Consider the following 26114-nt stretch of genomic DNA (forward strand, 5'->3'; position numbering starts at 1 on the left):
TGGTCACACCTCAGTTATCATAATATTTATTGGGTCACTCATAGGATTCACACTATCCTCACGTCATACTAATTGTACAGAGCACAAGCATGATTTACTTTTATCTGTATTTGCTGTCGTTGTCAACTTGACAAGAAAAAAAAAGTGCTGAGTATGACATTTGACATATGTCATTTGTCAGCGGATTTGATAATTACGCTTTATTGTTGTTTAAAAATGATAAATAGGATGATTATTGAATGACTACCTACTTCCGTTACAAAATAATATTACATACCATATATAATTTAACTAATTTATAATTTAACCAAGCATAATAGATAACCTTACATAAGTTAAGGTACGACCTATTAAAATATTTGAACGTCGATGTTAGTGACGATTGAAAGTTTGTAATTAAAAATCTCCTAATTTTATTTTTTCAGAATATAGGTGTAAATGTTTTAATTGGATTTTATTCTCAGTTTATTAAAATAATTGTAGCTTGGCAAAACAAAATGTGCGCGAAGAATATAGTTTTTCAATTTGAATTATATATGATAAATTCAACGTGGTAAAAGTGGTTTGGATTGCAATCACGGTGGACCGGCGGCGAGGATTTCGTTTGTCAGTACGTCGCGTCTCGTCGCGCAAAACAGTTGCTATGATAGCGTTGCTCGGTGTTGTGGCGGCGATAATCGCCGTTTGGCTGTACTTTGGCTTTCTAGAAACACTACTAGTGACCTCAATCCTCGGTATTTTATATGTTTTGGTTTTCCACTCAAGATGGTGTTATATTGCTATCAAAACAGCACCACGAGATCTCAGGTAAAATTGACCTCAGAAACTTCTATGTAATTAATCTTATTTTAAAGTTTATAGAGTATTGGCCAGTTTATTGAGTACAAAGGTAACGGGTAGTAATGTAGGTTTTTTTATTAGCATAAAGTATGTACCTCAAGGTATAATTAGTTTGTTGTATTATGTATGAGACATATCAGTAAAGTGGTTCTGATGATTAAATAACATGAATCCACACTAATATTAAAAAGGGTATCTAACCTTAATATTATAGATGAAAAATTTAACATCTATGAATAAGATTGGTCACTCATATATATTTTCTTTATTTCTTTTCTTTATTGTTAAGACATTAATCCATTCTAATATGACAAATCTGCTTGATTATATTATTTGAATAGTTACCTATGTTTGGCTGAATCTTGATGAAATTTGGCACATATATAGCATGCATCCTTGAAGAGCAAGAGGGAGCAATGTTACTGGGGAATTAAGGAAAAGACATAGTTAACTTTGCACAACAGCACAGTTAAACCAATCGCGGTCAACTATTGCATAGAGATAGCTTGCATCCTGGAAGCGTAGGATACTTTTAACCCTGTAAAACACATAGCTTCCACTGGAATGTTAGAAACTGAAGTAAAATGTGAACTTATTCTCAGGCTGGCAGTACTAATAAAATTTTGCCCTATAGAGGCTCTACTATTCTTTTTAAAAGCACTGTGTTCCTACACCGAATGTAACTCTCACAATGCGTTTGTCTTAAGCACAAGCAAATTAAGCTTAGTTTGTTAACAGCGTAGCATATGGACATCCCTACCAAAGACCTATATATTTACCAGAAGATGACCATTGCCTTACATCATGATAAGATATTGTGATTTGGTGGGTCACAGTACATTTTGTAGAATGACTTTCCGCTTTGGGTTCTTATCAGAACTTGTACTTGAACAAATTTGCCGGTAATGCTCCTAGTAGTAGGTTATTGTATAGTACTGGCTGCAAGCAAGTAATAGTCACCTCAAGGGGTATATCACAGTAACACTCCCACAAGTAGTACCTACTATAGTACCTACTATAGTACCTACTAAGGTTTATGTTGAATTTTATCTTGTAGAGCATTATGGTGTTACCTCAAAATCTTGATCATGACAAGAAGACTTACAAAAAAAGATTGGACATTGCCTGACATATTCCATGAAACTGTACAGAAGCATCCAGATAAACCTTGTTTCTTATTCCAAAATGAAGTGTGGACATTTGAAGAGGTAAGTTTGATATTTTTTGCCTTCAACATTTATATTAATTTAAATTTCAATTACTATAATGTTACTAACTAAATAATAACTTTTTTAATATATTCTAAAGATTTACAAGCAATTAACTGCTGTGTATATAAACCTACTTACATATCATCAAAGTAATGCTAATTTATACCTATACATTAATTAAAACAAAAAAAAAATCTTGTTTCTTTGATTTCTGTTAGGCAGATCAACTAACTTTATAATACTTACGATGCTCAGATAACCTTTGATGCTTTTTTTTTTAATTCAGATTATTTAACGTGTAAATAAAAACCGAAATAGTTTAACCGCTTTAAAGGAACATTATGTACTGTCTCTGAGACTTATCTGTGTAACTGAAAACCTAATAGTTTTTGAGTAAACCGCTGCTATAGTTTTTACTGAAAGAAATCAGATACAGCCCTAACATCACATGCACATTTCAAATCCTGACTGTGACATCGTCAGTTTATTAAGTACGCGTCGCGTAGCGAAGGTTCGATGCGCGTGTTGGTATTTTATCTTTAATAGGGTTGCTATAAGTACCTAAATACTTAGAATATTTTGAGTTCAACAGGGTGATTCCTTATATGATATATAAGTACTTATATGAAATATATAAGCATCCTTCAACATTATTTCTTAATTCGGTTACACGTTGTATATGGACATATATACAAGAATTGTTTTTTAAAAGTATTAGATATCACATACGGCAGTGAATTTAAAACATGTATATTCTGTTGGTATAAGTAATTCACAAACGGTAAACAATCTTGGGTAAGATAATTATCTTTTTAAACACCCTTTTAAAAATCTGCACACGTTAAACACTTTAGTAAACGTTACTTAAAATTCACGAAACATTTACTTAAATATTCTATTTGTGTATATTTAAAATGCATGCAGGATTGTTTACCTTCAGCCAATTACCTAAATACCAGACAGAAAGAGGAACAATCAATGCATTACTTTTTATTGTTTGGCTTCGGCCGTGGCTAGTTACCACCCTACAGTAAGGACGTGCTGTTAAGCGACTAAGCGTTTCTGTACTAAAACGCGTAGAAATCGATTAGGGGTTTAATATAAATGAAAAACACCAACAGATTAGCCCTTTTCCATCTTCGACTGCATCATCACTTACCATCATGTTAGCAGTCAATAGCTAACTTGTAGTCGAATAAAATATTTTTTTTATAATGGTGGTGTATTCGGGCCAACCTATTAGGGATATGGTAGTGACCTATACCCCTAATCGGATTCTACGCAGCATCGTCAACATTTGTTGAACTTCGACAGAAGAACTAGCCACGGTTGAAGCCCTCCCATCAGACTAGACCAGAGAATTCAAAAATGTATAAACAAATTTGTCTCTACCGGGTATCGAACCCGGGATCTCCAACTTTTATGTATAAATAAATAAATAAATATACTACGACAATACACACATCGCCACCTAGCCCCAAAGTAAGCGTAGCTTGTGTTATGGGTACTAAGATGACTGATGAATATTTTTATGAATTATATATACATAAATACTTAGAAAATACATATAAACACCCAGACACTGAAAAACACTTAATGCTCATCACACAAACATTTTCCAGTTGTGGGAAACGAACCCACGGCCTTGGACTCAGAAAGCAGGGTCGCTGCCCACTGCGCCAGTCGGCCGTCAAATGACCATAGCGTTCACCGTTGATTATTTAGTTTTAGGACTCGTAATAAGAAATGGTCGTTACTCTGTATATTGTTAATTTGTAGGTATGTTAATTACTGTTGGATAGAAGTAGGCGTTACTTTTCGAATTTCCATGGATAATTTAAAATTTATTCAATCTTAATACTCCGCACTAAACAGATCTTCGACGTCGCGGCGAACGATACCGGAGCATCCTCAGTTTATTTAGAATTTACAATTTTTTGGTGTGGAGTATAAAGATAGAATAAATTATAAATTACTCCGTACAAATTCTCCTGCTTGCTTTTCGCGGAGTACAGCAAAAGAAGCTTTATTTTCATAGTATGTAAATTACTTTACACGCTTAAATATTTCATGGTGTACCTAGGTGGAAAACTACAGTTTACGCGTGTCTGCCGTGCTCAAGTCGCTTGGGGTCAAAAAGGGGGACATTGTCGGTCTCCTGGTGAACAATTGCGCCCAGATGCCGGCACTATGGCTCGGCAACGCGCGTCTTGGCGGAATCACACCGCTCATCAACACTAACCAGCGCGGCAAAGCGTTAATACACTCCATAAATGTTGCTAAATGCGATGTCCTTATATTTTCCGATGAATATGAATCAGGTATATACTTTTTATCCTTATAATTTCTAATAGGGACGTAAAATGAGACATAGCCATAGTGAAACGTGACTGCAGCTTAGCTAAACTAGTGGACATTAGTCTTATACCGATTCACTTCTGGGCACTGGTTACCCACTCTTTAACGATAAAGGATATGATGGAGGATGTTAAAAAAGCTAAAAGCTTCAATAGCCTAAATAAGACTGGATAACACTGGCTTCTTTTTCGGGGGTCCGCGCCGGTTATGTGCGTTTCAAAACAAAATATCAACTTCAATTGCGAAGGAAAACATCGTGACGAAACCTGCATGCCTGAGAGTTCTCCATAATGTTCTCGGTAATCAGTGCACTGCATACCCTAAAAAAATGGTATTACTCATAAAGGGGAAGGATTTTTCATACGTCTACTTTATGCATACCCTGGTCAAAAACCCTGTGCACGCCACTGTCCGTAATGGAGTCCAGCAAACCGCACTGTGCCAGCGTGGTGGACTACGGATTTAACCCCTTCTCATTGTGGGGGAAGACCCGTGGCCTGTTGTGGGCTGGTAATGGGTTGATATAATGATTATGATGAATGTATTTATGTTATTGAAATCCACCACTTCGCTTACAGCAATCCAAGACATATCAAGTGAACTGAGCTCTTTAATAAAATTATTTAAATTCACACACCGGCCCCTTAATCCGTCTAATCCTGTGACGAAAGCATCCGGCGACGGTATAACGGATCTTACGTCACTACTGGAGAACACTCCGCCAATGCCATGGGCTTTAGCTGATGCTAATGGATTCCAAGGAAAACTTCTATACATTTATACATCTGGTACTACTGGTCTTCCAAAAGCCGCTGTTATTTCTAATTCCAGGTACGTAAATCTTCATTATTTTAATAGTTGAGTTTGTTTTATCTTTGCGCGCCTTCATAAATACAAAAACAGATGTCCAAATTATAAAATCATTTACTCCAAGTAAGTAAGTCTACATTATGCACATGTCACAGAAACTAACTGTTGGATAAGAAAAAAAAATAGCTTGACATATAAATGGGAACAGTACTTCTTGTAGAAATGAGTGTGTGTGTGAGTTTGTGTGTATGTGTTAATTTTTGAGTATGCATAAATTAAGTTATATTAAACTTGACGGAAAATTCCACTTTTGAATTCGAAGGCCCCAGTGTTATCGCTTTTTTAATTATTATCATTAAAAAAAGTTGTGACAGAAAAAGTCGCGCAACATATTCTTTCATTTACACCTACCTAACGGAACCCTTAAAAGTATCGTAGTTTCTCTCTTTGTTTTGTTAGTTTATTGCCTTGCCGTGGTCGTTTCTGTATGTGTGACCAGCTCCCTGGCGCAGAGGTTCGATTCCCCGCGGGAGCATTCGCTAATATATAACTACTGAAATTTCTCTGCTCTCGCTTGAGCCGAGGCTTCGACTGTGGCTTATTACCACTCTTCCGACATACACGTGCAGCCAAGCGATATAGTGTTCCGGTTCGATGCCGTGTAGAAACCATAGGTTTAACATACACGCAAGTAACAGGTTAACCCGCTAGCATTCTGAGTGCATCATCACTAACCATCACCATAGGTGTGATTACAGTCAAGGGATATTTTGAAAGAAAATAAAAAATAAAAAACTTGCTGTTCAAATGTTGACGGACTATTTCCCAGAACTAGCTAAACCATTGTGCAAATGGTATGAAAATAAAAACTGGATTGCAGTCTTATTTTAACACAGCCTTACTGTGTACGAAAATTAATTATTGAGCTTTTTGCATCATCAAATAATTACCAAGTATATAACTAAAAAGATTAATGCTCCTTATAATAAGGAGATAAATCAGTTGATATATTTTTAAATATGATTTGGCAAAGGTCGTATGGATAGGTATATAAAACAAATTGAATAAAGAATAAAAGTTTAATTTGCTAAAATCCGCGACCATGTGAGAAATCTGTGTAGTATGTTGTATAATTTTTTTTACTTCATGTTCATGTACCTACATCTATTTTAACATAACATCACGAATCCTGTGTTTTGTGTATTAAAAATATAAAGAGACGCATAAATTATAAAAAGTTATAAATGAATATTCGTAAGAGTATATTTAACTAAATACAAAGAATAGGTAATTATTTTTTCTATTTAGTTCAATATTAACTCTTAGGCAAATTCAAAATTCAAAATTTTCAAAATTCAAAATTTATTTATTTCAAGTAGGCCTAAAATAAGCACTTTTGAAACGTCAAGTCTGTCTGTTTGTAGTGATTCTACCACCGGTTCGGAAGGCAGATTCTACCGAGAAGAAGCCGGCAAGAAACTCAGCAGTTGCTCTTTTCCAACATCAACAATTTACATTTTGCATTTTAACATTCATTTTTATATCTTGTGTGAGCCGAAAGCGGTGCCGGAAGCTTCCAAGCAACCTTGTCATTAAAAAATTCATCAATTGTATAGTAACCTCGCTGTAATAAGTGTGTTTTAACAAATTCTTTAAACTTGTGCATTGGCAGATCCATTTATAACTTTTGTCTGGTGGTAGGTTCCAGACGAAGTTAGGTATTATGCTACCGATAAAAACGTGTCGCCAATTAATTTAGCTTCCTGGTACTAAATTCACCTACATAAGACGTACAACATACGAGTGCATCATAACATACCAGCCCAAAGACTAACTCATAGTGATGAAAAAATGGAAGCAAGAAATGTCACAGCATATAATATTTGAAATTATAGTATAGCAAATCAGCTCGCTACCACAATTATGTATTCCATTTTATATGTACAGATCTTTTTTCCCCTCTCAAGGAAATCTAGCGGATATTATTATTTACAGAAACGTGCACCACAATGATAAGTGTGCTCGCTTTTTTGCTTCAGAATTCGTTTTTATATCTGTATTTATACGTCTTCAAGTAAAACTGTGCGCAGTTAAAATGTTTATATTATCCTAACTAATATTACAAATGCGAAGTGTTTTTGTTTGTAATAGTTGAAACGTTTTACTTTTGGTCCCGTAAGAATAAATACGTAATTCGAATTTTTGTACCAAACGTCCGATGATACCTGAAGACTTTTTTTGAAATTCATACAAATACCACGCATCGAGTGATAAGAATGTGGCTCTCTGTTGAGTAAACTCCTTGCGCAGAAGGGAAGTCCGATTGAAAACCGAATTAAGAATATCAGAACCCTCTTTCAGCCATGATTGCATTCTGTGCATTGTCAAAACGCGCCGCGCACGTATCACTTCACACCCACGGAATGTTGCTAGATCGCAATGTTTTCCCATTTTCCCCAGTTTAAATTAAACGTTTAGAACATTAGAGGTAAAATAATTACTGTCAACTGCTAAATGGAATTTTTGACTAACTGCCTTGACTAACTGCAATATTAATCGTGTTCACGATTTCTGTATTTATTATAATCATATATCATCCAATTGGAAAACATTATTGTTACTAGGACATTGGGTGGGACATGTTGACTGTTTCAGAATCTTTTATAGAGAGGTTTAAACCATGGGAGTACATAAATAATGTTAAAACGTTACGTTAATGTAGTATGTCATAAACAGTCAACAACGACCAAAAAATTAGTTTAATACGTTCACTAATATATATGTACAAACTACCTCCTCTTTATACGGTTAACTTTCACTGACATAATTTTCACTTTCTCGTGGTTGTCAGTTTTGCGGTTATTGTTTTTGCTCGAGGTTTAATTTCCTTCGTACCTATTATTTACGTATGGCTATTTTCCTATTCATTTATTACAGTAAACTCCTATCGTTTTCAATGTATGTATAGGCAGACAATAAAAAAGCTTACATAATGAAGACATACCTAGGTAATATTTGTATTAATGCTAAGTTTAAAGTTAAGTGTAAAGCGAAGGAAAACATCGTGAAGAAACCTGCATGCCTTAGAGTTCTCCATATTGTTCTCAAAGGTGTGTGTAGCCAACTAATCTGCACTGGGCCAGAGTGGTGGACTACGGCCTTAACCCCCCTGTGTGGAGGAGCACTGTGCCTGAGATAACTGAAGATTATAATATTTGAAGATTAGTAGTCAGTAGTTTTGCACTTTACAACTAGTTAGTTTGCTACTTAGTTTGCCTAATAGAGACTTGCAGCAATTAGGCCAGCCTTGCATTATAAAGTACACAAGTGTGTACGCAAACACAAGTTCACTCTGTGTTCTCATCGTCCGACCAAATGGTAGATTCGACACGGCTGGAAAGAGATCAGTCCTAGAACCGACCGCTTACGACCGGAGAACCGATAGACCTTTTCCACTTCAGCTTCCTTTACGGATCTCCTCGTTTCTGATTTTATCAGTCTTCGAAGCGTGGTTGCTTTCTATGGGCCTCATGAGAAGGCGCAGTCACTCAGCGGCCGATGGAGCGAGCAATGTTTGTATCTCTACGACATTAATTCAGAAATGAGGAAAAGGCGTTAATCACAGCCAATTTCACTATTCCGGAGTGGTACCGAGAAATTCTTGATACTAAATCTACTGTATGTAGTATTGAATTTTCGTTGGCCCGCAGGGAACCTGGATTCTCAGGTCGGCAGGGTGATTACGTATCTCGCGACAGCAATGCGACAGGCGTAAATCTTGCAATCACTGATCATGCAGGTTCTCGTGATCAGCAGTCAAAAATGCCACTAGAACTCCGAGAAAATTAGGCATTACATTGAACTCATTCACATATGCGTTGTCTGAATTCATTTGTTTTGCTTTTAAAACCTCCAGTATTTTTGTTCTTGTTTCAGGTATGTATTTATGGCTTGCGGGCTCCACCACATGAGGCTAAATTCCTCCGATGTCGTGTACTGCCCTCTACCGCTGTACCACACAGCAGGCGGGGTGGTCAGTGTGGGACAGGCTTTAGTTTTCGGGTGCACTGTCATATTGAAACCCAAGTTTTCCGCCTCGCAATACTTTCCCGATTGTGCCAAGTATAAAGCCACGGTAAGTTAGTATAGATATTATTTGGGTTACTTTTAAGGGTTCCGTAAACGGTGCCAACGGGACCCTATTACTAAGCCTTCGCTGTCCGACTGTCCGTCTGCGTATGTGTTTTTCAGCGATCTGTATATCAAAAATCGTATTATACATAGTAGAAATTTTCACAGAATGGGTGTTTCTATTGCCGCTGTAACATCTAATAATAAAATTAAAATAAAGTTGAAAATTAAGGGCCCATAAGAGTACATATTAAAGTCTCAATCGTTTTTTTCGTTGATTTTTTTGCACGATCTTATAATGATTAGATTTTAATATTTTGTTAAGCGTCATTTTATATAGGAAATATAACTATTAGTGACGTTAAATATTTAATTACTGAAATATAAAAATATATTAATTTGAGAGCTTAAATAACGAGCACTATGGTTTGAAAGTGTTGGCAGAAATTTTTCTCAAAGTTTAAATAGTAGTGCCAATTCTGTTATACACAAGTCTCGCAAACCAATTTGACAGGTCTGCTACTGCAGGGTTACTGCAGGAATAGTGCTATCATTTTCCATAAGAACCAATGTGAAAAGGGGAGCGCTAGCCTTCAGTTAAACATAATTTTATGCAGTCATATGCATTCCCATAAAAAATCTTAGAGAATATATAGTTTTTCACTGTTGTGTCTAAAGATACTCAATGTATCTTACAATAGGTATGTATGTTTTTCTTTTCTTATGGTACCTAAATTCCGCCACATTTATTTCTTCGTCAGACATAAGGATAATGCTGCTTACGTCATTATATCTCAGCAGTAAATAATATCCCAAATGATATCTGAAGTAAAGAATAAATTATGAAGCAAAGCGAAATGTTACTTTAGTTTGGTTGAAACATCTAATAACGTAGATAAAATTGCTTTTACGACTTTGAACATGATTTACGAATGTAGATATCGCCATCGTCTCACTACTAAGATATATTTGATATTTCAAAGTTTCCACTAAACGAACACGCGGTCATCTGCTAGTAAAGCGATATAGTTAAAAAATATAACCGCGACACATTGTATAAATTGGCATACAATGGTTTATCGTCTTAGATGCCCCAAGGTCGGTAAGGCTAAAGTTCACATATTAAAATGGATTGATGAGTCCTTAAAGAAACGTTATAACAGATCAATTCAAAACGCGAGCTCGTAAATAGTGGAACAGTGCCTTTCTTCAAAACTTCTGTGTTGCTGGAGGGGAGGATAAACCAATCCAGCCAAAAATTGATGGCTTCTCTAATAATTTTCATAGGACAATAATGGAAATGAAAATGTGAACAAAATGTCACATTTTCATTCTTATTAATGTCCATTATTGGTAATCACCAGGTGACCCGGTTGTGCTTGTGTTCGCAATTTATATAACTAAACAAAAACACAATATGTACTATTAAAATAAAATGGCGGAACGGATCTGGATGAAATTAAGCATACGTATTGGTTATAGTCTGGAATAGCACATCAAAGACTCCTTTTTATCACCGAAATATGGACGGTTTTTGTGGGATACATTTGTTTTTGTTTTTCACAGAGCATGGGATGGACATGTTTTTAAGCATAGTGGTAGTTCAGGGAAATCAAGCCGCGAATGAAACTAGTTACACTATAAATGGGCTATCCAACGCAGATGGGGCCAAATAGGAAAAAGGTTGACCCATTGATAATACGGGTGGAACCGCGGGGCGCAGCAAGCTATGTGTTTGGTAGCTGTTACAATAAACGAATGTTATTTATGTATACTGTTATATTTTTCAGTTATTTATGTGATGCATAAACTTACAGGTATCTTATCATAAAAATCAGTTTTTATTTTTATGCGTTATTTCTGTGTGTTCAACACTACACACATACGCGATGTAACAATACACTCGTTGGATTTCTTAGTCATTGAGTTGCTTTGAATGTATCTGCACGTCACTCGTTTTCTTACATTATATATTTCTTGTACATTGCTATATCGGATTCAAGGTACATCACATCGTAAATGGTGTCCTAATTAGGTGTCTCACAATTTTCGTACTAATGAAAGTAATTTATGAACTCTTGGGCCAGAACTCATTGTAGCGGTAAATTTTTGGTATATGATAACAGACAGCACAATAAAAAGTTCTCTTAAGTGTGCTGTCAGTAATCATATACCAAAAATTACATGGTCTAATGCACAGAATTAAGAAAATACAGCAACCGCGTATACACAAATAATATTGAAGCATCAAAAACCACTCCACTTTAGAGTTGTTTCTCGAACAATCGGTCAGTCATTTCATAACATTTAACAGTTGAAAGTTATTATTTTGCCTCTAATGTTCTAAACGTTTACCAAAAAATGGGAAAATGAGAAAAAGTTCGAGAAAGCGATGGTTTTCACCCACAACATTCCACGGATGTAAAGTGAGACATGCGCGTTTTCACTGTTTTTGGATATAAAAATATCTAATTATATTATAATGTCTGAATGCTGATTCTGTATATACTTAATTCTATTATGTAATGTATATTTAAGTGTATATATCTCTACGTATCAAGGTAAATATATTAATGTAATGTTTGACTCACTATATATGCATATATTATCTTAAATGCGGCTGTAAGAGTAGTTTAATTTTATTATTGATAGTAATAATGTACGCATCAAAATTGTCATCTACTTTGGAACGTTTCGAATAAAAAGTATTTGACTTTATGATTTGTACTCAGGCCGCTCACTACATTGGCGAGATGTGCCGCTACGTGTTGGCCACGCCCCCATCACCTGCGGACAAGCAGCACAGCGTACGCGTCGTGTACGGCAATGGACTGAGGCCACAGGTGAATCTTATACATCGCAGTAGTTTTAACGCTAGTAGAGCTTTTTGTGGCAGAGCTTATTTCTGCCGCTAAATAGCATTATTGCAATGTCTTGTTTCGGTTGAGAGGTGTAGTTGCCTAATTAAAGGCACATTCCTCAAGTTGATGGACACAGCGCGGCATTTTGCAAGACGTGTTCCTTGCATTCCATAAGTGTTGCTCTGATAATAAGTGCTTCGAGGGCCATTTGCTGGGTCCAACAATTACCTACAGTTACTAATATTATAAACAGGAATGATATTTTAGTTTGTTTGTACAATAGGCTGCTTAAGTAATGGAGCGATTTTAACCCATTCCTTCGCAAAAAAAAAGTAAACAAAGTAACATATTCATGTTAAAAAATTGGATATCCTTAAGAAAATTGCAATAATGTAACACAAATTAGAAATATTTTGCCTATATAATTCATTACACATATATATATATAACTTTATTCGTACGTATACCTAATAGAACCAGCTAGAGCAAGCCTTCCAAAATGTGCGCCAAGTTCAGCCATCCCATTGTCGGCATAGTTTTATTTTTCTTAATTCTTTTTTAAGAATTCCGTGCGTGCGTGCGGCTTAAAAAGTTTGGGAACCCCTGAGCTAGAGAGTAAATACGGATGTTTTATATAAACCAAAACCAAGTAAAATTTACAATCGTCATTATATTAACAGCGAATTATGTTTTATTACAGATTTGGACAGAATTCGTTACAAGATTTAACATCAAATACGTTACAGAGTTTTACGGTGCCACAGAAGGAAATGCAAATATAGGTAAGAAAATTGTTCCTATTCTAATAACAAGTCTTTTTATTTTTTCCACTAGAAGTTAGCCGTTGACTGCAATCTCTCTTGGTTATAAGTGATTATCGGGCTAACCTGTTACGGAAGAATGGGAGTTATATTAAACCCATATCGTTAATCGGCTTCTACGCGACATCGTCCTGGAACGCTTAATAACGCTTGGTAACTAGCCACGGCCAGAGCCTCCTCCCGCCAGACCAGACCAGTCTCGAAAAGAATTCAGTAGTTAAAATTCCCACATTGCCACTATCAGGAATCGAATCCGGGACCTCTAACTTTTTTTTTTTTTTTTTTTCTTTTTTCGTGTGTTAACTATTTATTTATTTATTTATTACATAAAGTTTCCAATAAAAATAAAAAAATACTTATAGCTAGCATCAGAAAACCACGCAGGTTTGTAATATATGCTAACAGAGAATTAAATCTAGGTACGTTACTACAGAACATTATTGCCAGTTTATCATGTTGTGTATAAAAATTATCACAAGTTACTTAAAAAGAAGGACTTCAGTTTTTTCTTAATATTACGAGGATTAATATTGTCTCGTACATCAGTGGGTAATTCATTAATAAGGCGAGGAACTAGGTAAACGTTCGTGCGCTCGCCATACCTATTGAACGCGCCCGAAGTGCATAACCGGCCTCGACTGACGGCCCGCGTGCATACAGGATGTTGTACTTTGTTCCAGTATATGTTATTGAAAAAGTTTTCTTTCAAAATTGAATATTTCAACTGTACATGCACTGGTAAAACTTTACACTGTTTAAAAAGTTCAGCTTCGGAATAGTCACTATGGTTATTGTTAAGGATAACTTTTAAAATTCTTTTTTGCAGCTTGAATATTTCTTTTAAATAAGAGTTATATGTACGGCCATAACTGCTCAAACCATACTGGATATATGATTGAGCTAGAGAATTATACAATATTAATTTTATTTTGAAGGGAATACGATTTCTTAGAATTATTATATTAGCTAAAAATTGCCTAAGCTTATTGCAAACGTGTTCAATATGATAACTCCAATTAAATTTACTATCTATATGTAATCCTAAATATGTAACAGTTTCAACCACTTCAATGACTTAAAAACACAGCTTACCGCTGCGCTAAGGAGGTCTTTAAATAAGTTGTTAAATAATCGACGATATTTAGCTAAAACGTCCCGGTCACATAGAATACGGCGGCGAGTAGGGTAGCAGGGCACGGTATGGCGCGATAGAAACACTTCTTACTCTCAAAAAATCAGAAATCCAACGTAGACAAAGTTGCAGGTTTCCGTTCCAGTTCCATATATAGTAAAGACTCAGTATAAGGCTGAATTTGTTGTACTCCGCGTAAAGCAGGAGATTCTGTAATCTCTCAACATCTCCTAAGTATGCTCTGGTAACGGAGCGTAACGTGCGTTGCCGATTATCTGTTTGGTAAGTATAAAGATTGAAGAAATTATAAATTACACCATACAGATTCTCTTGCTTAACGCAGAGTATAGCTAATTACGCTTAATTTTCATAGTAGGCATATCATAGAATTCCGAAAAGTAACGCCTGCTTCTATCCAATACATAGTAAAGATTAATTCCAAAATTGATCTAAGGCAATCGATTGGAATCGAAGCCGGGACCATTAAGACCGTTATACCACAGAACGCATCACTGAGCTGTAGAGGTCAAGTTATTGTAAAACCAAGAATGCATAATCCACTTACAAGCCTGTCTTAATTAAAATACCATACTTCATTGTTCAATTTCAAGGTATACACGCGGAATGCATATATTGTCATTGAATACAATACATTTAGCAATACATTTTTTTAACTGCAAGTTAGCTTTTGACTGCAGTCTCACCTGATGGTTAGAAATGATACGGGTTAAGATGGTAGCGGGCTAATCTGTTAGGGGTATAATAGCAGTGGAGGGCATAGCAGGTATGCACAGGGTATGCAGATGATATAAAATTTGGACTTAAATCTCCAGTACGAGTTAAAAATACTTAAGGGTAGGCTTTTTATGTATCTTACAATGCCTATCCTTATGTTTTTTATTACTAGTACTGGAGATTTTCTTCATTTTATATCATCTGCATACCCTGTGCATATCCTTTATGCACGCCACTGTATAACAGTTATATTCAAACCATATCGGTTTCTACGCGCCATCGTACCAGAACGCTAAATCGCTTGGCCTTTGTCGGTTGCGTGGTAACCACGACCTAAGAGCCTCCCACCAGAGCAGAGCAGAGAAAATTAAAAAAAATATAAACTCCCAAGACTATCCCTGGCGTGGACAGAACTGGAACCTCCAACTAAGAGACACAGAGCTTACTGCTGCGTCAAGGAGGTCGTGAAAACATTCGCAAGCTTCACCGTCGCTTACAGACATTGACCGATATAATTTAATCCAAAGGTCACCTCAGACCATGCGGGTTAGTACCCGCTCCTTTTAACATAAAATAAACTTAAAGAAGTTTCTGTTTAAATTTAGAAAAACAAAAGAAAGAATATCAAAAAGAATAGACTAACAGATGTAGCAATTATTATGCTTACACTACAAGCTAGTTTTAATAAATAGAAACTTTTTATAAAGGCATATTATGATTATAACACCTATAGGTACCTAGTATAATTTATTTCATTATTAAAAATTATATTATGTAATTCATTCGATACCTGTATAGGTATTAATTACATATAAGTAACTACTACTACTTGGTCAGTGTAACTTTAATTACAATAATAATTTATACAAATATATACGCCATCAAACTGCCAAACGGCAAATTTGACGCCCGATTGGCGCAGTGGGCAGCGACCCTGCTTCCTAAGTCCAAGGCCAGGGGTTCGATTCCTGCAACTGGAAAATATTTGTGTGATGATCAAGAATGTTTTTCAGTTTCTGGGTGTTTATCTGTATATTATAAGAATTTATTTATATTATTCATAAAAATATTCATCAGTGATCTTAGTACCCATAACACAAGCTACGCCTACTGTGGGGCTAGATGGCGATGTGTGGATTGTCGTAGTATATTTATTTATTTAAATTTATCAAAACAAAGCGGTCGGAATAAAACAAATACGAACCCCTTACAATGATTAAATAAATAAATAAATAAGACAAATACTTTCGCGACCCCTGCTTTTTTTTGGTGCCAAATATTCAATCCAACATATTTATTCATTTTCATAATAAGGGTTCGGATAAATACATAACGTACGTAAACATATTTCTTTCATCAAATGTGTCGCCAATAAATAACGTAATTTACACGCATACGTAACCGGCCGGCCGCCTCGCCACCACCGCGCCTCGCGTCTATCGATATCTTTTAAAACCCCATTTTCTATACAGCAAGTAAAGATTAATTGATCTTTTTAAGGTTTATGAATATTTCTGAGAAGCTTTAATATTGAATGTAAAAAGAAATAACAAACTATGTAAATAGACCGGGGGCGGCATTTAGCAAAATGATCAAGGGCTTGCCTTGATCCACGCTGACCGCAATTGTTATCTACCTTTTGTTTACTTAGTTAACACGCATTAAGAATTAACAATGACAATAATGTATTATATACATCTCTAGAGTAGATTAGCATATTGTATAATTTAGATGTTTTTTGTGATATTTATTTATTTTCAAATACATTGATCATAAAATCGGTTGTGTGCAATAGCGCTACCGTACAATGACAGGATTCGTGTGCGATTGAACATTTATTAGTTTTTTTTGACATGTAGTAAACAATTCAAAAAATAGTTTCCCGAGAATTTGTTCGCGTGGTAATTTGATTTGTATGCCTATACTATTTTCGGAAATATGACATACAGTGGTGGGTAGCACTGTGCAATAATCTCGATTTCTCGATTTAAAGATCTCTCGGTCTAAATCGATCTTTTGCGCTGTAAAAAATAAACGTGTCTATCCGGGAGATGTTGATTTTTCCGGGAAATAGGTAGTCCACGTGCTACTCCAAAATATAGTGCCAAATTCCGTACACATCCGTTTAGCCGTTCTGCCGTAATAAACATTGATAACATTTATACCAAAAATTTATAACAGTTATATTTATGACATTTATGACATGTATATTAAACATTTATAACATTGTAAAAAAAAATATTCTATTTGTAATTAAATACAGAAGTACGATAACATTTTGTCCTAACTTCTAAGTTATGTGCGTTTTAGGTAAGTAAAATATCACTCGCTTGAACGGTGAAGGAAAACATCACATCTGCACGGCTTAGAGTCCTCAAAGGCGTGTGAAGTCCACCATTTCGCACTTGACCAGCGTGGTGGACTAGGGCTTATAAACCCTTCTTGTTGTGGAAGGAGACCCGTGCCCTGTAGTGGGCCGGTAATGGGTTGAATTGATGATGATGATAGGATTTTTGCTAATAAGTCAACTTCAAATGTTTTTTCTTTTCCCCTTTCCACTAAGACACGGATAACTTAAATGAGGTCTGCAATTGTTGACCCTTTTGTCCCCCAAATGTTTGTTTACACGGACCTTTTGCATACATTCTTGAACCCTAGGGGTTAATTTATACATTCGGTTTGTTACATGTTTTAATATTCATTTATTGTTTTATAGCTAACACGGACGGGACACCGGGAGCTATAGGTTTTGTGTCACGGATCTTCCCGAAAATATATCCCATTGCTATCATCAAAGTAGACCAGGAAACTGGCGAGCCTATAAGAGATTCCCATGGACTTTGTCAGGTAAATGATATATGCATATACTTTTTTTTATGATATACATAACATAGACTTAATATTTATATATTAACAAAAATGCGCACTTGCATAATTTAAAACAATCCCCCATATAAAGCATTCCCCCAAAACTACAATTCCGACTTATTCAAGAGCTTCGGTTTAAACAAATTCCTTAAAAGTCGGCAATTCCTCTGTAGATGTCTATGGAACTTATCACATAGAAATTGAGAGCATAGACCCTCCATACTGCTCCAATTCGGATTAGCGGGCCTAAACCATAGCATATTCATTTGATTGATTAACCGAAAATTGATGACTTGGCATTTATTTTTTTAAAATTAATAATTAACATTATTTATTGTAATTTTTATTTTTTATTTTGTCTTTTAATTTTATATCTTTGACATGCCATTTGAATAAATTTATACTGTTATTTTAATTTTTAATTCGATATTGTATATTAAGTAATACTAAATGTTATTTTTAATGTATTAATATGGGCTTTGCCTGAAATAAAGAAATTATTCTTTTGCTGTGACAATTTCTGTACAGGTTTTTTTTTTTATATGTGACCAGGAATCGAACCCAAGTCCCCGTTATTAGTAAATGAACACGCTAACCACAATCAACGAGGCAGTTACATTACCATTATAGAATTTTAATAACATATTGTCATGCATTTCGATTATGCATCCATTAAGGCGCAATGTTAGAGTCGGGTCAGACTTATTTACATTTTGGAGAAGGAATATAAATAACTATAAATATTACCGTATGTGTCTTGCGTTTCAAAATACATTTTAAAATAATGACAGTCTATAGTCAATACATATTATATTTCAAAATTTAATAACAAACTCTCATAAAAATATTTCTAATTTAAGAAAAAAATTGACTGCAATAATTTGAACATTAGAAGTAAGAATAAGTTTGCAGTGCGATATACTAGGTTACATAAAATTCATAATCTTAGAATTCAATAATTATAAAAAATTCCTATTGTAGATTACGTGATCGATAGAAAAGCTTGGGTGTGAATTATTGCTCTAAACAGGATCTTCGAATAATTTTAAATAACAATGTGAGATGGTAATAAAAAGAAGAACACCCGGCTAAGTTTGTTGTGGGCTTATTTTTAGGCCAGGACGAGTTTGGAACTTTCGTGATCACCATTATCTTACTACCGTGTAGGTACACATATCTCGTGTAATGTACGCAACATTAGTGGCATATATGGGCCGACTTGAATAAAGATATTTTTGACTTCGACTTTGACATTCCCCTATTTAGTTGGCGCAAGCGAACGAGCCTGGTGTCTTCATAGGCAAAATTTCACCCAATAACCCCACGCGCGAATACCTGGGTTACGTTGACAAAAACGCTTCCGAGAAAAAGATCGTGAGAAACGTTTTCACGCAAGGAGACTCTGCTTTCATATCGGGTAAGAATTAGTTTTAAATAATGTAGAGCGTTTTGTGACAGAACTCATCCAGGGATACCGCCGCGATTTTTTCTGGCGCTAGCAGAAGTTGTTCAATCCTGTGTTCCGGTGTGAAGGACTTAGTTGCCGGTGTTATTACAGTTACACGAGGCTTAAAACCTATGCCTCAAATTAATGGACAAAGGGCGGCATGTTTCAGAATGTGCTCTTTGCATTCCCTGTGAAGTGTTTCTCAATTTATAGACGATGGTTGACGCATGGTTGAGGTTTCTGAATGGTCCAAAATGTCAGATTACCGAATAAAGTCGTAGTCGTCTTTAAAAATTTAAATATAAATACACAACGGCAATACACACATCGCCATCTAGCCCCAAAGTAAGCTTAGCTTGTATTTTGGGTACTAAGATGACTGATGAATATTTTTATGAATAACATACATAAATACTTAGAATATACATATAAACACCCAGACACTGAAAAACATTCATGCTCATCACACAAACATTTTCCAGTAGTGGGAATCGAACCCACGGCCTTGAGCTCAGAAAGCTGGGTCGCTGCAAACTACGGCAATCGGCCTTCAATAAATATGCCCGACCTCTTAGATCCCCGGAGACCAAAGTACAATACAAGTATATTCTAAGTATTTATGTATATTATTCATAAACATATTCATCCGTCAGCTTAGTACCCCTAACACAAGCTACGCTTACTTTGGGGCTAGATGGCGATGTGTGTATTGTCGTAGTATATTTATATATTTATTTATTTATATTTATTATACTACTTCTTAACCAGCTTAAGAAGGTGACGTTTGTACACAGGTGACATTTTAGTCGCGGATGAGTTCGGCTACCTCTATTTCCGCGACCGCACTGGCGACACTTTCCGTTGGCGCGGCGAGAACGTAAGCACCAGCGAAGTTGAAGCAGTCATATCCAACATAGCTGACCAACGGGACGCTGTCGTCTACGGTGTACTGGTAGGTACTGTGTGAACTAATGAAAGAATGATACGTTCCAGTACGTACGGCCAGATTTTAACGAAGTCGAGGCGGCCATACTTAACTTTGGACGGGACTCTGTTGCCTTTGTTATACTTTGAAAGTGTCCCATTGCATTAAGGAACCGTTCCAGGACACACGCCATTTACTTAACAAAGTTGAATATGACCACCCCAACTCGAGCCTGTCATACTCAACTTGATAAGTAAGTACGATGATATCATTGTTGTACTTTGAAAGCTTCCCATTGCATGAAGGATACACGAAGAATGATTGCTGAAGACAATTCTAAGTTGAGGGGCTGAGGAGTAAGTTTAGCAAAGAAACCTTTCTATGATTGCTTAGGACAACTCCGAATTGTTTAACCATTTATTCGTCATTCAACGGTTTATCACTTTCTTTACAATTTTACCTAGTATGCCACTAAACCTTTTCTATGGTTTGTCATTGTAATGTCTCTCACCTTTATATTTTTAAATGGTGACACCCTAACTATTATGACATTTGTATATCGAATTACCATTTATATAGGTAACCAATTTTAAAAGCCGCATAAAGAAGATTAACATTGATTTTTCCATTAGTACTTGCGATAAAGCGATAATTATTTGTTACACAGGTGCCAAATATAGAAGGTCGTGCAGGAATGTGCGGCATCGTAGATGATAACAACTCTCTAGATCTGGACAAGCTGGCTAAAGATCTAGCACGTGACCTTCCGCCGTACGCACGCCCCGTCTTCCTGAGAGTAATGACTAGTCTCGACATGACGGGTAACATTCCATTTTTTCTAATCTTTATTAGATATGTTATTCCTGTACGCATATACGAGTTCATCACTAAACTCCGGTTGTACCGATTGTAATGAAATCTTCTGTGTGTGTTTGCCTGGATTCCCGGATGGTTATGATTGGATATTAGCTTCCGGTAGTTGGCGCTGTGATCAGATTTGTGGCGGTCTTCATATTACTTCATATTACCTAACTAGATGGAACCATAAAGATCGCGATACTGAAGTTTTCATAAAAAATGAACAACAACAACAGAATCGAAAGATGAATAGTCCGACCTCGGTCCCCGAGCACGATCACCCGCTTAGAGGAAGTACTCCCTATTAGTACGGTCGAGTGCAACACCAGAGCTCCCGTACGGATTGCACGTTTTTTTATGTTTAGGGCAGGACAATGTCTGCGGGGTGTACCCAACACCGGGTAAAGTCATATTTTGATCTTCAAATCATTCAAAACAGTTCCATTTAATGTCTCAATGTTTATTCTGGTGATATACATAATAAGCCCTGGTCGAATATATTGTCTACGCCTCGGTTCATTCTCCTTTAGTAAGAATAGGATTCACTTGTTTTTCTGGTCGTATGTGTTCATACCTAGGTACTATTATATGTAGAGAACGTCTAAAGGGAGAAATGTATTAATTGTCGTGAGAATTAATTGTCGTATTATATTTTAGGCCTTATGCAATTTTTGAGAGGGCGATCTCGTAAATACAATGAGACTCGGGGATGAAAATGAAAACATAATACAAATTCTTGGTTTATATTAAACACCCCCTTTGTCTCCCATTTTCGGAATATTTCTGACTCACTTACCAGTATCAAATGTACCTGTACTTCAACATTATGCCCTAGATTTTGCCGAGTTTGAATCGATAACACTCGTTCTATTAAATGACTTTTGTGTCATCGAACTCCGCGTGAAATATTTCTTTACGGTCATTCCTTAATTACCCTGGGTACCTTAGTTGATATTTAACTAATTCGTGTAATGAGCCCTACTTATTTCTCCTTCAATATTTATTGGTTATTTATTCGACCGATTTTTTCAATATTCATATTTGACTTCAGGTACTTTTAAAATGAAGAAGACTGATTTACAAAAGGAAGGCTTCGACCCGAGCATGGTAAAAGGTGACAAACTTTACTATTTGGATCTGAAAAATGGCAAATATCTTTCATTAGGACCAGAGGAGTTCCAGAGAATTAGCAATGGGCAAATTAGATTGTGATTATGTGTTTACATTAAAGACTTTAGTTTTTACTCGAATTCTATTTTGTATATTATGTTCCATTTCTAGATTTCATAAATTGTGAAGGTTTTAAATTACTTTTCAAGTTTCTTAACTTCTATTACCATCGGTTTTAAGATTATTTTATGTGAATATTGTTTTTGAGTGGGATTACTGATGTATTCTGTTCTTTATTTAAAAATTAAGATAGTCATAGATAACAAATAAAGGAAGATTGCTTACGTCTTACATCAGTATAAAGCTCGGGGAAAACTTTATTCATACGTAGTGGGGTTATTGTTATAGCTTAGTATATTATAACTAGAGCCATCTATTTAACAGTTGTTGATATCGATTTGCAATACAAATTGTATTAAAGTAGAGTGGTTTTGATTTTAGGTCATATTTCTGATATTTTTGAAATATTCTGCAAACATCCAAAATTATTACGGCTATTCTTAGAAATGTGAGTCCATTGTGAAACAGCTAGCAAGCAGCAGCAAATATAAATTTGCAATACCCCTAAGTCATGAATTTTCTTTTGAATTTTTGAATAACCACAATCAGTTATTTAATCTTCTTACATCTTAGGAGAAAATCATCTCTCTCTTGCAATAGGCCTTTACTGCGGTGGGACGGTAATCCTGTAAGACAAATTACATTGTCATCATCTTCCAATTTATTTATAAATATTAAAAGTTTGTTTTGTCGACATAGAGATTACAATCTTCTTATTTTATTATTTATCTATGGTACATTGTACACATCATACCAAATAAATGCAATACCTGAGTTGAACCAACTTAAACAATATTTTATGTAACAATAAAATACTATAAGAATCTTTAAATGATGATCTGATGATATTCGTGTAGTTAATATATTTATACCTTGCATAAATTCTGAATTTATGTACATTGTTAAATAGTGAAATTTAGGAACTTCTACACTTTATCAATACTGCAACCGTCGCCATTTTAATAAAGGTACTTGTAAATTTATTCTGACCATAGTTAAATTGATTTCTTAGGAATTTGTCAAATTACAAAACCTTATTATTCTTACAAAAACAAGTCATAAATATATGTAGTTTAAAATAGGACATATTTGTTTAATGATCTTAAAATGCTTTGTACCCAGATCTGATTTCTGATGATTCTCAAAATAAGAAGTTTATGATTTGACGCTTTTTTTTTATTATAACCATTAAAACTATAAAACTTATAAAGTTTTGTTGTCAATATTTAAATTATTGGAACTATTTTAAGCTAACTGATAAAGCTATTTGTAACAACCCAACAATAATAATAACTTGCGTTTTATCTGAATATGAAAAGTGAAACATGATTTTTGAAATGTCACTTTTTGTACTTTTACGTCCTTCACAACTTCATGCATCATGCATTAAATAAAACTGAATATGTAGGTACCTTAGGTACAATGTATAAATTAAATACTAGATGATAGAAGAATAATAGAAGTTAATATGAGATGTTTTTCATTCAAACAAACCCACCATATCGACTGTCATTTGATTTATAGTTCAAATGACGCCATTTTAAACTTCAAAAGATCTGTGTTAAATCTCATAATTTAAACAATTTTGAAACTTGTGATAAAACTAGATTCATGTTATTGTTAGCCTTCATATGTTTCTCTATTTCCTTATGTTATTCACTGAGTATCGGCTGACTCTTTCATAGTTTGGACATTTCGCATATAAGTAGGTAGGTATATTATGTAGGTGGTAGGACATACTTCTGCTATGTGATAATATGTTGTATGTATTGAATAACACACGTATAAATGTTCTATTGTACAAATGAATTGTCTGTATTTTTCTATTGCATTTATATTCGGAATTTATTTTCAAATTATTAATAATATGAATTGTCTACATAAAAAAGATCTGCTACTATTTGCTTAGATAAAAAAAATGTGTACTATTATAATGTATTGTGATTATATTTTATACTTAGATAATAGGTATAGTATTACTATATATTTGAGCTGTTTTAATATTTTGTTGAATTTTAAAGTATATGCTGCTGTTCTTAAGTCAAAAATCATGTTTCGAGTTATATGAGGTAGGAAATACGGAAAAAATATTGAAAATGTTTCTTATTGATAATTAAAATGATTTTCAGTGTAGGCCTGATTTAGTAGAATTCGCTAAGTTGTATTAATAGGTGTCTTCAAAGCGATCGATTTTCAATCAATTACAGAGCCTAGTGTGAGATTTTCTGAGAGAGCCATCTAATTAAAATACTGGGAAAGAGTATCTGCGTCTACGTATCGAATAGGTAACACTAGGCACTCTGTTCTCAAAAGTTAAATATGTTTAAAAGTATGTATGAGCCGCTATCATTTCATTAGCTCTCTTAAAGTTTCTATGGGAACAGACTGGATCAAGATTCAAGCCTCGATCCGATGTTGGATATCTTAGACATAATTTTAAGAACTCGACATATTGTATTTATTTTACTTCGTTCTGCTGACATTGGATGTGCACACATTAGAAAGTGTTTCAAGCTGATTATTTAACAGAGAGCCATGCATTCGGAAAATCATTTTCATTGTTTATTAGGGTTGCATTTGGAGTGCGTGAAATGTCTAAAACTGGAGATATTTTATTGATAGAGCTACCCGTCAGCAGTGTATTAATCGAACAATGAAGTTACGACCTTAGAGTAAAATAGAGTTTTATAATACGTTAATAAACTTGATTTGAGTTACATATTATGCATTTTCAAACAGGCAAACATATAAAAAGATATTAAAAAGCATTTTCAAGAGCAGTAGGTACCTAAACAATTTTTTTCAATACATCTTAAGTTATATTTTAATTCCGTGTTACAAAGCAACACAAAATCTTAATAAAGTAATCTCTAAATTCGAATTTGATTGCGGAAATTATTAATAATCTTGTTATTAAATATACACGGTGACTTTTTTACTGTCGCCCAACAGTGACTGACTCATTTAATCTATCCAATATTAATTATTTACTATTCATTCGCAAAGCTTAATAAAAAACAAAAGTTTATCGTATGGTGTATAAGAAGCATCCTATATAGAGGGACAGCGGCGCAGCGCGGTGGCGTTTTTTATTCAATAAATTTCTGTAGTTTCATGTAGCAGAAAAAAAAATCAAATAGGTACGGTTAGTATGATCAATTGCTTCCAATTGCTAAATGCAGTCATTAGTATTTTATTTTTGTAATAACTGATTTAGTTAAACTTTATTATTTTGAATATTGTTTAGAGTTACTATATATTGGATATATTAAAGGGGCGACGATACAAAAGAGGGAATATTTGCATTATTGATTACTATATATCTATTGATTATATTTATTTATTATATAAAGGTCTTCTATTGTCAATCATAGACTTGCCGTTTAATTTGCAATATTACTGAATAATGGTCTGTGTAAATGTTTGTTAATAGTTGTTGTTGTCATTCCAGTCTCAAAATGTAAGACTGAAGTGATGTTTTTATCTGTTTTACATAGGGTTTACTTAATAGATTTTAAGTATAAGGTAATGGGTAACATTGCGAAATGACTATTTAGTAAAGATGATTTTCCAAAACAATCCTTTTATTTCTTTACTTTTTACCCTTACTCCAAAAAGTCCATTTAACAAAAGTTAATAGTACATTATGTTTATCGCAACATTTTTTTTTTAATTTTTTTTATTAATCCCGCAAGATCTCATATGCTATTATTAGCTATCGTGGAATAGACTATAGTTCTTGATAACTTATCTCGTCTTTCCTAAACCTTTACGAAATGTTAGTTCTGCCATAAGAGTGTGCCATTTATGTACGATATCATCTTGTTCATATCTAGATCAAAATAATGTCTCTCGATTATGTTGCCAACATATTATCTGATGTTTGT

The 26114-nt window shown here is 34.7% G+C and overlaps 1 protein-coding gene across 1 annotated transcript; it reads left to right on the top strand.

The window, feature by feature from the left end:
- The first annotated feature begins 289 nt into the window (after positions 1–289).
- LOC120636915 (long-chain fatty acid transport protein 1-like) lies at positions 290–25806 on the top strand. Its single transcript, XM_039908481.1, has 13 exons — positions 290–340; positions 426–807; positions 1898–2048; positions 4135–4372; positions 4988–5240; positions 9156–9354; positions 12083–12193; positions 12912–12993; positions 17616–17746; positions 19034–19184; positions 20009–20166; positions 20807–20960; positions 22049–25806. The coding sequence occupies exons 2-13, from the start codon at positions 644–646 to the stop codon at positions 22207–22209; spliced, it is 1953 nt and encodes a 650-aa protein (XP_039764415.1). The 5' UTR covers positions 290–340; positions 426–643; the 3' UTR covers positions 22210–25806.
- Positions 25807–26114: the final 308 nt, after the last annotated feature.

This window comes from Pararge aegeria, chromosome 3, assembly GCF_905163445.1.
Source record: "Pararge aegeria chromosome 3, ilParAegt1.1, whole genome shotgun sequence".
In the NCBI taxonomy this organism is placed as follows: Eukaryota; Metazoa; Arthropoda; class Insecta; order Lepidoptera; family Nymphalidae; genus Pararge; species Pararge aegeria.

Excerpts from the sequence above, each read along its gene's own strand:
- LOC120636915 (XM_039908481.1), top strand. The coding sequence starts at position 644 with ATGATAGCGTTGCTCGGTGTTGTGGCGGCGATAATCGCCGTTTGGCTG. Across the intron at positions 808-1,897 it reads ACAGCACCACGAGATCTCAG|AGCATTATGGTGTTACCTCA; the intron begins GTAAAATTGACC and ends TTTATCTTGTAG. Across the intron at positions 20,167-20,806 it reads CTGTCGTCTACGGTGTACTG|GTGCCAAATATAGAAGGTCG; the intron begins GTAGGTACTGTG and ends TTTGTTACACAG.